The sequence below is a fragment of the Anabrus simplex genome, chromosome 2 (genome assembly GCF_040414725.1).
Source record: "Anabrus simplex isolate iqAnaSimp1 chromosome 2, ASM4041472v1, whole genome shotgun sequence".
NCBI classification, from domain to species: Eukaryota; Metazoa; Arthropoda; class Insecta; order Orthoptera; family Tettigoniidae; genus Anabrus; species Anabrus simplex.
The window spans coordinates 21,940,757-21,954,574 of NC_090266.1; the positions used below are offsets into that span (position 1 = coordinate 21,940,757).

General features: G+C 41.2%; 1 protein-coding gene across 1 annotated transcript in view; it reads right to left on the reverse strand.

Moving 5' to 3' along the window:
* LOC136864950 (pickpocket protein 28) overlaps positions 1-13,818 on the reverse strand; it is a 434,926-nt gene that overhangs the window by 359,999 nt on the left and 61,109 nt on the right. The window contains exons 2-3 of the mRNA XM_067142357.2: positions 7,738-7,845; positions 2,833-3,072 (exon numbers count right to left, since the gene is read on the reverse strand). Coding sequence (XP_066998458.1) covers positions 2,833-3,072; positions 7,738-7,838 — 341 coding nt within the window. The 5' untranslated portion in view covers positions 7,839-7,845. The remainder of the gene's footprint in view (positions 1-2,832; positions 3,073-7,737; positions 7,846-13,818) is intronic.

Consider the following 13,818-nt stretch of genomic DNA (forward strand, 5'->3'; position numbering starts at 1 on the left):
AATATAGGGAGAAAGTTTCACTTAGCCATTACTATAGAGTCACGAAAGTTACAAGAATAAGCCTTACAAACGTAAACAGATCAGAGAGAAGAGGTTTGTTATGGTGGTTTATGGGACTGTACAGATATAAGGGATACACTAGAAGTGCAGGTAAGTTACGGTGCTTATTGTGTGAGAAGGTGTCCAATGACCTTCACTTGGTGAATGAATGTACAGCTTTAAATAAAGTGAGAAGTAATTTATTGAATCCTGGGGAGCAAGCTCTACTTAAGCAGGGAGACGAATGGAAAATCATAAAATGGGTTGCAAATGAAAAGACCAGGACTGGAAATTTAAACAAATACTTATGTGCAGTAAAACTTATGTGTGATCAAACTGGAAGAAGAGAGGGCCAAGTGTCTTAAAAATTGTTAAAGAAGTCATGACGAGTGTAGAATTAAGTGTTGCTCTGAAATAGAGAGACAGTGGATTAGGGTCTTTTAAGTTAAAAGTAGATTATGCACAACTCAGCAGGCTGAAGGAATGATATGTGTGTACAGCAGAATAGAGCAATAGAGAGAATCCTGATTAAGAGTAAGCAGACAGGTCAAGCATGTGCAAACATGGCTCAAGGACAGTGTCTGCGTGCTCAGATGCGTGACGCGTGAGGAGGAAGTGAATAGACAAGTTCTGCTGACTCAAGAGATGGGGTAGGTCAAGTGGCCCCACAGAGTGCCGATGTGTTTTTTATTAATTTTATTGTCTTATATTGCCGAATGCATTTATTTTTCTTACACAGTGTTACCGTTTTTCCAAGGTCTCCGAATAGGAGTTTCAATTTTGTCTTGTTTCATTAGTTTTATTCAATATAATGCTTGAGTTACTATGTAAGGGATGTAGTGAACTATGGGTTAATTATTGTAAGGTCTGAAGAGAGAAATAATTAGAATATACCCGAAAGAGGATGGGATAGGACGGGACTATCACAGATGTATGCAGAGAGTTTGGAAAAGAATGACAGACATGTGTCGAAAGAGGAGTGAGGGAGGTGGGGCACATGAGTAGATGGATTTCCGCCAAATGTGGCCGGCCGCTGATGGAATGGTGAGAAATTTGTACTGTCAGCTAGTAGGGAATGGTGAGGTTTTTTCTTTGAGCCCCACGGATAGGGCCGGGCTTGTCATCACCGGGAGGGCGGCTCCCTTTCTCACCAGGGGGATGACACGGCCGGACAGTAGGGGTAGGAAGGGCTCTGTACACGTGGACTGGATTATTGCCCTTGTAGGGGACAACAAGCTAGTTTTAGGATTATAGGGCTTATTTCGATGTAGGGGTGCCCTAACATGTGGACTGGTCATCCGCCCATGTTAGTGGCAGCTTGGTAGATTTAATTTAGGGGTGGTGCCTTGCATAGGGACTGGTACCCCGCCCGTGTGGGGGCCACCAAGTTAGTTGTTAGATGATAGGGTTGTAGGGTTGGCCCTTACATGTGGACTAGTCATCCGCCCATGTAAGGGGCCGCTTAGTAGATCCACTTGGTGTGTTTTAGTTCTGTTTCATAATTGTTCAGTTTTGTTGGTTGTAATGGTTCTTTCGGCTTTATGCAATCTGGAATAGTGAACATGTATCTGGGCGAACGCCTGTAAAGTTCAATGAGTTCATATTCATATTCGTATCCTTCAGTTCTATTTCCAACTCTCGCATTGAAATCGTCTATTGTACTATCCTATCCTTGCTGTTCAACCTGACTACGATGTCACTCAATACTTCAAAGAATTGTCAAATTCATTCTCATCTGCACCCTCACATGGTGAATACACTGAGACAATTTTCGTCCTAATTCCTCCAAATGGAATATCTACCCACGTCATTCGCTCATTTGCGTGACTAAAAAGCTATGTTGCGTGAAATAATATTCCTAAAGAACAGTCCTACCCCACACTCTGCTCTTCCCTTTTTAACACCCGTCAAATACACTTCCTCGTTATCTCCCCTTTCTCGAATATCTCTTACTCCTAGCACATTCATATGCATCCTTTTTGCTGAATTATTCAGTTCTATATTCTTTCTCCCATAGGCCCCATTAATATTGATAGCACCCCACCAAATTCAGTTTCGTTAGCCAATTTCTTTCCGAGGAGTCCCACGCCAGTCAAATGGGAGTGGGACTCCGTTATTCCCATAGGTTCGAGGCTTGCTTAAAATGTTCTGAGCTCGGTAAATTTGTGAAGCAGGAAGATACACTACCTACACATAGTCCAAGTGAGGATCTCTCCTCTAACGGGTTAGGAACCACCGGTGGATTGTGTAGTCATACCCACCTGAGCACAAGTAGAGCCACGACTAAGAATATACCCGAGATGCTCACTCCTAATCCGTAGCAACGGGTACCCCGACTCTGATGACCACTTACTAGGCCACTCAGTCGTTGCACATGGTTCACGAACTAGGACGTGACTACAGTAACCCACACTATGAATGAGCATATGACGTCCATTTTGTTCCACGTTTGATGTAACGGATGGAAATAGATTACGGGCTCAATCACTGTATTTCCCTTCAAGTCCGTCCAGAAATTATTTACAAATTACGCTATTAATGTTTGGAACTGTTTCATTTATTATATGCTGAGGAAACAATTGTATTTCCTTTAACCCTCAAAATTGAATCGTTCACTAATGTCTACGTGGTACCATACTGGTGTCAGTTGTTTAAAAGACAGCCTAGTGTAAACCAGTCCTAGAGCGGATTGTCATAGCCTTCTCATATACTCGCTTCTATCATACTGTAACTGTTTTGACGACTGTTGAAACACGTAAAATCTTTACTATATTTACAAGTATAAAGACTTACTCCATCTCAGACAGATTTCCCGCCTTCTTCCTCCTGATCATTTCTTGGTAGTCGTGGAGTGACGCACGGAACTTGGTGACAGGGCACACAGTCACTGCAGGAAAGGGGAACTCCCAGATGGGGCGCATGCTTTCCTCGAAAGAGACGATCACTGGAGTGGTCTGCCAATTGACCCACGCTTCTTTGATGAGCATCACAATAGCCGCGAATGATAGGCAGGTGACGATTAGCCACCACAGTCTGCAACACAAGATTAGGGTGTTCACATTGGCTGTGAAGATTAGTCGTCAGAACTGGTAATATAAGTACAGTCTGGAGCTGCAGTAACTGCTTTCCTATTGGAGGAAAATTGGAAAATGTTTATACCTATATTAATAAGAACAAAGATAATTTGGGGAATGTATCAAGTATGGAACAGATTAAATTCCAGCTATGTCAGTGAAGGCACCAAATGATTGAGAGACCTGAATTTACCAAATGTCAATTGGGAAAGTACGACAGGAAACATGACCATCAATAGCAAATAAGTTAATATGGGAAGTACAGCTGATTCAGAAATTAATGGAACCAACTAAAGGAATAAAATCCTGGACGTGGTGCTGATGAAACAAGGTGTCCTCTATAGAGAAACCGAAGTAACAGATGGTATTTGAGATCATGAAACTGTTTCTGTCGGAGTTAAACATAAATGTGATAGAAGGGAAGGTCTTAAAAGTAGGACTATTAAGCAGTTTCATATGGCTGATAAAGCAGGCACGACTGAGTTTTCAAGAAGTAAATATGATCTTTAGAAAACTGTAAATAAGAATGTAAACAGACTCTGGGATGGGTTTAAAGCAATTGTTGAGGAATGTGAAAACAGCAGTAGTGTAGCAAGGCGGATTGAGGAACAATGGGAGCTGAATCTGCATTTTCCTACGAGGTCATTGACCCCGTCAAGGTCATTGACACCATGACGTCACGGTCAGTGCTAATGTTTACAAACAAGACCACGTGCTCTTGTTTGACAGGTGTAAGGCGCGGAATTTGAATAGGAGAACGGCCCTAACCTGACAGACGTCATCTTGAAGGGTCCTAACCTCACTCCAAGTGATTTTTAAGACATCGTACTCTTGTTTTGACAGCTGTGAGGTGCGGAATTCGAATAAGTGTGCAAGGCTAACCTTACAGACGTCATCTTGAAGGGACCTAACCTCACTCCACGTGCTTTTTTACAAAACAGGACTACGTGCTCTTGTTTGACAGGTGTGAGGCTCGGAATTTGAATAAGAGTGCAAGGCTAACCTCAGGGGGCTAGGTTAGGTTAGCGAACCGAGGATTTCGCTTTGTTGATTTCGGGGGGGGGGGTAGAGAGGTCGTCCTCTCCTCCTAGCCCCGTTACCAAAAATAGGGGATAGGTGAGTGAGAGCTGTGCTCTCTCTCTCCATAGAGGTCCACCGCTTTGGCGATGAGTCCTCTATCAGAAATATTGCCCCGGCTAAGAAGCCAGGGCAGGGTCACCTCTCTCGAGGAGACAAAGTGTTTCCGCCTTTTGCATTTCTATTTATTGCATCGTTGAGCGATTGGGGGTTCGCTGTGGAGTGGGAGATCCGCTATCAGTAGAGAGGGTAGTGCGCGCACATCACCATCTGCCGATATTTGCGCTCTCTCGTAGGAGAGATTCTAAAAGTCATCTCGAAATTTACGATAGTCGATTAGTTCACACAACAGCGCACGCACTCTGTCGGGAGAGTTGTGAAGTTATCACTGGACATTTTATCGCAGTCTGTAGGGAGAGTTGTAAAGTCTTCTCGAAATTTTTCGATAGTCAATTAATTTACACACACACACAACTACAACGCTCTTATGCAAAAGACAGGTAAAGACATCCGCATAGTTACAAGCGCAGTCTGTTGGGAGAGTTGTGAAGTTATCTCCATATATTTCGATAGTCGATCAGTTCACGCAACTGAGCTGTTCTGCACTTGCACCGTGCGGTTAGGGCAGCGCAGCTGTAAGCTTGCATCCGGGAGTTTGTAGTTTCGAACCTTACTGTCGACAGCTCTGAAAATGGTTTTCCGTGGTTTCCTACTTTGACATCAGGAAAATGCTTGAGCTGTAGTAGCCGGAGTGTCCGAGGACATGTTCATGGTCTTTTGATTTGACATCCGTAGGCGACTTGCGCGTCGTGATGAGGACGAAATAATGATAAAGACGACACATACACCAAGCCTCCGTGGCAGCAAAATTAATCAATGATAGTTAAAATTCCCAAGCATGCCGGGAATCGAATACGGGAACACCTGTGGGGCAAAGGTCAACACACTAAATATTTAGCCATATTCCCGACCGTGCCCAGCAATCGAACCCGTAAAACCCTGTCGCCAAATGTCAGCACGATAACTATTTATCCATAGAGCAGGAGAGTTGGAAATAATTATCAAACAAAAGACGTATAGCTCTATGTATATACTTAATGATTGGTCAACATTTGGAGGCAGCGGTACCGATACATTAATAGGAGTGTGTGCCTGTGTAATGACATGTTTCAATGAGATCATGAAAAATACTCAGAATAAAGAAGTGTTCAGTAAGGCTTTTGGATTTGGCCAGAGAAAGGGTGTAACCCTCTACGTGTTCGAAATAAATCGCCGGGCTGAGTAGTTCTGAGCTCAGGTCAGCGAACTTGAACCCGACCCAGTTCGGTAGTATTCAAATGTTTCATGCAGCCAGTTTATGGAATAGCCTACGTTTCAAACTGAAATAGGTGGGTTTTATTAATTTCGTAACGCTTCATTTAAAAATGTACTTTGTTTTGCCACATTACTTCTTGTCAAATGACAATTCTACAAAATGATATTTTGTTGTTATGTAACATTCTCGTTACATGATTGAATTACATAGTTTTTGCCTGGGAGACTGATTACCTCAGAACGAGTAGGGGTATACGAGGTACAGTCGCCTTAACAAACAATAATGCAATGTATTCGAAACGTCGGCAAACTGTATGGAATGTACTGTTTAGCCCGGAACGAGATCTAATTAACTCTACACACCGCGGAATCTTCACTTCAAAATATTTTTGGATCCTGGTTGAAGTTGCTCGCTTTCAGGCCAATGTACAATATCCCAACATTTGTTCCGTGCCCTGTTGTCCCATTCGCATAGGAAACAGGGAACCTTTATGTTGCCTTTCGTTTATCCCATCGGCAATCCAATGACCTTCATATCACCCCAAATTTGTCACTCATCCTCGTGATGTTCAATTCCTTCAAGCACCATCTTTAATGTCTCGTATGTTTCGGACAGCTTTGTGGACTCTGCAAGTCGTTATTGAAGCCAAAACGCCGTTGTTATGAAGCAAAACAGACTTAAGATTTCTTTTGGAAGTGTCAATGAAAATGTGCCATTTGCTAAGATCATATTATTTATCTCCCAAGTGATGCAGAAGATTCCGAACATCCGTACAATATACACGTTTATCTTCTTGTGTATAATATTTTCGAAATTCTTCCTCACGATTTCTGTGCCAGGAAAATGTAACCCTGGATGCCGACATATCCTTTTCGCGTAGTTTTGAGCGAAGTTATTCACTCTTTTCTTTGGTTAACTTAAAATTCCTTATCTAATCATTCAATTCGGATTGTGTATATATGTTTCTTGGTGCGCCTCGAAATCCATTTCATCAACGTCGGAGTTTAAGCAACTGCTTTCAGTTTCATCACTCAATTTACCAGGTGGAGTGGGTTCTGGTAAGTCAAGTCCATGAGGAACGGGTGGAATAGCTACAAGAGGTTTGGCTATTATATTTGTTTTTGCTTCTGCTACTGTAACGACAACATTAGTCATATAAAATTAACAGTCGTCACAATGATTGCTAGGCAATGACCATTGCATGCGTATGGCAAACGGCATTGCGTTTCGTTTTCCCTCATACCAGTGATGAATTCCCTTGACAAAAGCATCGCATGCAATAGAGGTGCGAAAGATTTGTCTTGATCCCCAACTTTCAATTGGAAGTAAGAAAAATTAAGTTTCTTCACAAATTAGTCTGTTTAACGCACCTTGGAATCGAAAACATACATTCCACAAATGTAGCCAAATTTTATTGGACGTGCCTTCTGTACACCTCTGATACACTAGCCATTATGGCCTTAAAATAGTTACATAAAAGTTTTTATATTGACAATTAATGTACACACGCACGGATACAAATGAATGTAAAAGACGCATTAAACGCGTATTTGTTGGGGTGCGTCTCAAGCACAACTGATTATATCAACCGAGTTTATCTTGAAGAGGATTGAAGGCCCGACTTAAACATCGGATAAGAATCGGGGTTTCAAACATTTTTTTCTAGTTGTCTTAGAAAGCAAATCTATTCTGTATTGTCTGCTGTCCAACTTCCCTCGCGCTCTTGATATTGCGTACCCAAATTTCTAGGAAACAGAACTCAGAACTACGGCCCTTGCTTACAATAAAGGTACAATAAGTACCCGGGTTTGTTAAAGTAAAGGAACCCGTGCTTCCATCCCTTGTTCTCGATACTAATATTCCGAAATGAGATGCGTGAGAACGTCTCTCATCGTTACATCTTACGAATGCAGATAATAAAATGCAGAATTGCGTCAAAAGTAGATGTGTTACAAAGCATATGACATTGTTCTTGGACTCTGGGCATCGATTTCCATTATAAAATAACATATTTTCTCCGATGTTACCTGAAAATTATGTTGGCTAGTTTTACCCAAACAACTTGTCCTTATTTATTGGTTAAATTCAACAAAGTTATTGTACTCGGAGTCAACTCAAGTTCTAAGCGGTTCCTTCGATATTATAAAACACCACAAACACCGCTAGGTTCACGACGAGAACTGAGATTGGGCCGCCTAGGACTTGAGTTGATGCCGACGAAGTGGTACTTACCGTTCCAGAAGTGGTCTATTTGGTGCTCCAATGTACTGTAACCCGTGAATACTGGTGGAGGAACAGTAGTCCTGAACGTGGACTTTGACAGCATTCCACATTCCCTTCCTGCAAAGATGACATTAAAATACCATATTACCAGTTTGGAGAGGAACGTTACTGATATACTGTATTATGACAGGAGACATTAGTGCCAGTACACGGGTAAATTTGGTTATAACATGATATTCCTGTCATTATCACACGGAGTTGTTAATAAGGGGCCTTCTTTCACTGTAAATTATTCAAAAGTAACTTCTCCAGAATTCTAAATGATTCTTTCATTCTTTCTTCTTTCCTTTCTTAATCCGTTCACCCTCCAGGTTTGGTTTTCCCCTCGGACTCAGCGAGGGATTCCACCTGTACGGCCTCAAGGTCAGTGTCCTGGAGCGTGAGTATCTGTGTCCGGGCGTACAACTGGGGAGGAGGACGACAAGAACCTCGCTTACTTTGCTGAACAGGGGCCTTGTGGGGTTATGGGGAGATTGGAGGGGACAGACAAGGAAGAGGGAAGGAAGCAGCTGTGGCCTGAGGTTAGGTACCATCCCGGCATTTGCCGGAAGGAAAGTTGGGATAAAACTGAAAACCACTTCAAGGATGGCTGAGGAGTGAATCAAATCCCCGTCTACTCATTTTACCTCCCGAGGTTGAGTGGATCCCGTTCCAGCCCTTGTACCACTTTTTCAAATTGCGTGGCAGAGCCGGGAATCGAACTCGGTCCTCCTGGTGTGGCAGCTAGTCATACGAACCACTGTACCACAGAGGTGGATTCGAAATGTTTCTTACGAAACAGATTTAACTGAATGCCTTTAAGTATCACTGAAATGGGCACTCATGTGTTTAAGTAATACCGGTAGTTTGAGAATTCGAGGAAATTTTGCATTATACATTTTTAAATATGATGCAGTAAATTTAATTTAATTACTGCGTTGATGGGGTGAAAGTTGGGGATCATTGTAAGTACCTAGGTGTTAATATAAGAAAAGACCTTCATTGCGGTAATCACATAAATATGATTGTTAATAAAGGGTACAGATCTCTGCACATGGTTATGAGGATATTTAGGGGTTGTAGTAAGGATGTAAAGGAGAGGGCATATAAGTCTCTGGTAAGACGCCAACTAGAGTACGGTTCTAGTGTATGGTACCATCACCAGGATTACCTGATTCAAGAACTGGAAAAAATCCAAAGAAAAGCAACTCGATTTGTTCTGGGTGATTTCCGACAAAAGAGCAGCGTTTCAGAAATGTTGCAAAGTTTGGGCTGGCAAGACTTGAGAGAAAGGAGACGAGCTGCTCTATTAAGTGGTATGTTTCGAGCTGTCAGTGGAGAGATGGCGTGGGAGGACATCAGTAGACGAATAAGTTCGAGTGTTGTCTTTAAAAGTAGGAAAGATCACAATATGAAGATAAAGTTGGAATTCAAGAGGACAAATTGGGGAAAATATTCGTTTATAGGAAGGGGAGTTTGGGATTGGAATAACTTGCCAAGGGAAATGTTATATAACTTTCCAATTTCTTTGTGATCATTTAAGAAAAGGCTAGGAAAACAACAGATAGGGAATCTGCCATCTGCGCAACTGCCCTAAGTGCAGATCAGTATTGATTGAGTAACTCATCACTACTTCTTATTCTCCCTGATATCCTCCCAACTAGTGGATATTGACCAAGCTCCTGTTGAGGGTCAATGTACCCCCATATTGTGTACTCTTTGGCTGAGGCGTTTACTCGGTGAGAGTGTGTAGACTCCTTGGATCAGTTGTGTGGCTATATGAATATGCGTCAGTTGAACGAGGCACCAGTTGCAGTTTCAGTTCCAGTTTTGGTAGAGATACAGTATTAGGATATATACAGTTGTTGAAGAGTGAACGTGTACAGAGATGTTGGGGTGCTGAATAAACCATTTTTAACTAACATATGGTATCGTGGTTATGTTACCCCTCGCATAGCCCGATAGTGAGATCACCTACAAAGGTTATGGGCCCAGATCGGCAGTCTGCACGGAAAGTTCCAGACGGTTCCAGAAGATCGGCAGAGCTACAAGGTCCCAGAAATTTCCAGGGAGTTGTTTTTCGGTGTCCTTGCATAAATAGTGAAGGCTATCCAGTGATAATGGCGATTAACGCTCTATTGCATAAATTATTTTCGTTTTCGTTAGGTGACGAAAATTTCAAGTTTTAATGTTCAACATACGTTCAGTTTTTAAGATGTACCAGCAATTCTTAACTGGGGCTAGTAGCTCAACAGTGGTAGGTGAACTGGATGGCCATAGTGGAATATATTGTACCCGGATGAGATAGCCCATAGGTATCATAATTTGATGTTATAAAAGATATTAAGGCATACGAGAGTATTGAAATATACACATTGTCATTCTGATGTAGACCAAGAGATTTCAACATTGTCAGACGTGCTCCCGACAATCTGTCGCCAAGAGTTAAGCCTGTCATAATGGGTAGTAAATTTCCTTGTTAAAAGCTAAGGGGATTAAATCTAGAACTCAGAACAACAGTCCTAATCGCAACAAGGAAGTGAGAGAGTATTTATTTCTGAACAAGGTGCAGCCAGTGTGTCACAAATACGGAGAATATGTCACAATAGAGTTTCCCACGCCTCGAGGCATGTTGTTGTAAAGTTGTCAGTGGGAGATATTTAAACGAACCGATGCTGTGTTAGCCAATGACAAATTTAGTAAAGGACTCGCAGATGCGCCAACATAACCGAAGTCAAAATGAACTCCAGTTATCTCCAGTAACTATAATAATTAAAATATTCCAACCACCGAATTGAACAGCTGGGATTTTTGTGATATCATCCCCATGTTGATTAATTGTAAGTTTGAGGAATTAAAATATAGAATTCTAGGAAGAGACCCAAGCTATATTCCTATTGGTCAGCGATATCGCACCAGCATAGACGCCGACTTAGCGCTCGAAAACTGGAGGGTAGAAATCAAGTAATATCTCCGTGATCACCGAACGATTTGAGATCAGAATACGACAAGTGAATGTGTATTTTATTAAGTGGGATAAATTCAGAGATCCAAATCCACCTGCAAGTGCCGATTTAGGATAACCAACCCCCCTCCCTCTGGTATGACCGCGGAGGACCCAGGCGGGAAACCACATCGTCCATAAATAACCAGGAGTTTACCTCACATCATCAGTCGTATGAAGTAGTTGAGACTCTGACACGTTGAATCTGTAAGTCAGTACCTCGGGACGCATTCGAAGTCAGAGCTGAAAGTACGTGAGTGTTATGAAAGTGAAGACGAACGATGAGAATATTCATAGTACCGAGTGTTAATAATCAGTATATCAGTATGGTGAAATTAATACATTTATACAATTTCATGTGATTGAAATTTAATGATCAACGGAACGCCGACCGTACTTTTTGAAGGCGGTGTGCGGAGCCTGAAGTAAATGTTCCAAGATAGACGGTGAGTAATTATCCGAGCAGGGAACTGTAGGAGCGAAGCGATCACGAGACGGCCTAGAAATACGTCAGGAACTGCCGGTTGACTAACGCGATACGCGCCGAGTCGAATAAAACGACACATCGTCGTAAGGTGTCACGGCTTGTGGTTCGGGGGCAAGTGAAGAATATAATAGTGACAGTGTAATGGGTCTTTAGGCACCTATAAGTGTTTTCATTTGTATAAATCATTGTGAATTCTTTAGTAAGGTGTTAATAATGGGTAATCGCCCAGAAGTGTTTTGTTTTGCTAATATTATAAAGTGAGACATGATGCACTAGTAAACCAATATGGGGCCATGAGGCTTCTCCATGGCCACGAGACAATGGAATTCTACACAGTCATGAGTACACAAATTTGATATATTTGGGGATGTTATCGCGACAAAATGGTACTTGGGGTAAATTAATCATGGTTACTTAACGTAAGAGATGGATCGCTTCCCGAATCAATGATTTATTTAAGATAGACGGACGAACTAGATTACATTAACGTAATTATGGGTTAGACTAATTAATTAAATATTTATTTGTTGTATATAATGTAAATATGGGTTATATCCTTCAGTTAATGCATGCTGTTTGTGAATACTTTGATTTAAGTTCATTTCAATTGTTAGATTTTTCTTTTATGCTAACCCAGTTTATTTCGATTTTTCAATCACCACGGTGATTATTTGTACCTTAGTTATGCATATTTGTTACCAGACAACCAGATTATGAAAATGCGAGGGTGTGTAAAATATGTGTTTGCGTACGGAAGGTCATAAAATATTACAATAATAATGCTTTGTGAGTGTGCAAGTTAAAGTGAAGGAAATAATAATAATGCTTTATGAGTTCGCAAGTTAAAATATAATAATAATAATAATAATAATAATAATAGTAATAATAATAATAATAATAATAATAATAATAATAATAATAATAATAATAATAATAATAATAATAATAATAACAATAATAATAATAATAATGCTTTGGAGTTCGCAACTTAAAGTATAATAATACTGTGAAAGTTCGCCGGTGAAAGTAATGATCAATGTAGTGATAACATGTGGCGTAAAAGACTTTAATTCGGGCAGTAAATTTGATTTTTACGAAAATTGTTGATTTCACATTTTTGGACTTTAAAATAACCATAAAAATTTGTTTAGAAGCGATAGAGGCACGTGTATAGGATGGTCACGATATGTTAAAAGTCCAGACTGGTTTGAGCCCATTTTTGAGATTGGAAGCCGTGCGGGACGAAAATCCGGCATGAGGTGAGAATTGAGCCGTACTGTTTTTGATGATGAAATAGATAAATCTCGATGCCTAAGACGATGTAATGTCGATTCCGGTGTTATGAGTGGCAGAATCCACGCACCGAGGATTAATTTTTAAATTACATGTTTGAAGAGTTCCAGCGGAATAAATGGACTTCATATGAAAAGGAAGGAATAAGTTAGCAATCGCAGGCATTGGTCGTAGTTGCCCAGCCGCGATGTGCCATGTGATTTGAGATGTGCCTTGGGAGGACATGGTGTCCCGTAAAAATTAACGGCAGTACGGAAATGAAGGTTGCGGTTCCGAGTACCGTAGCGTCCCGAACGATGTAAATCGGATCTTGGTGGTTCATACTGGGTCTCAACATATGTGACTAAATTCTAACGAGTGGAAATTAAAATATTAAACTTTACATTTTAATAATAATAATAATCCAAATGAATCTCGTCTTAAATCAATTGCTTAGTGCTAAAGTAGACCGAAATTGTAAAAGCTTATGCATTAACCATAAATATCGCTAACGGTAGTGTAACACGTGAAATGGAGTTATCATAATAATAATAATAATAATAATAATAATAATAATAATAATAATAATAATGATAATAATCCCGTGTGGGGATATACCGGTTACCTCCATCGGGCGCGTCCCATTGGAATTGGGGAAGCTCGCTGGCTTTGCCGCCAGCAGAGTCAGAGGGTAGTAGGAAAATAAAATACCACCGTGAAAAAACTGGTCCCTTGCCAGGGTTACGGCGAAGACTAGTAAATGACCAGAAGCCAGAAAACATCTTGAGGCAACCTCTAGGGCTAACAATCCTAGTTGTAAAAGGATGGGTACCCGTCCAAAGCAAAGTCAAGTCAAAAAGCATGATGGCACAACATTTCAAGAAACATACCCCAGGGGGTAAATCTTCGGATAAATCCCTCGTCGTGAACGCCACGGCGCACGAGTCTCGTTCGGATTCTGGGGGAGACTCGACATCATGCAAAAGACGAGTCGGAGCGTCTCGGTGTACCACGAAGAGTCAAAACCTCAGGCCAAAATCTAAAACCTTTCTAGGAATTTTCAACATAAACTCACTTACACAAACTGGCAAGCTGAAAACCCTCACCAAAGCTCTTCACGAAAATCAGATATCCATAATGGTCCTACAGGAAACAAGGTACCCACATGAAGAGATTTTTGAATCCGAAGGTTACCGATTTTTCAAGAGCAAAGCGCAAAGAGGAATCCTCAATGGAGCTGTGATGCTTGGAACCTCGTTTGCTGTTAGAACCAAGATCCTTAAATCGG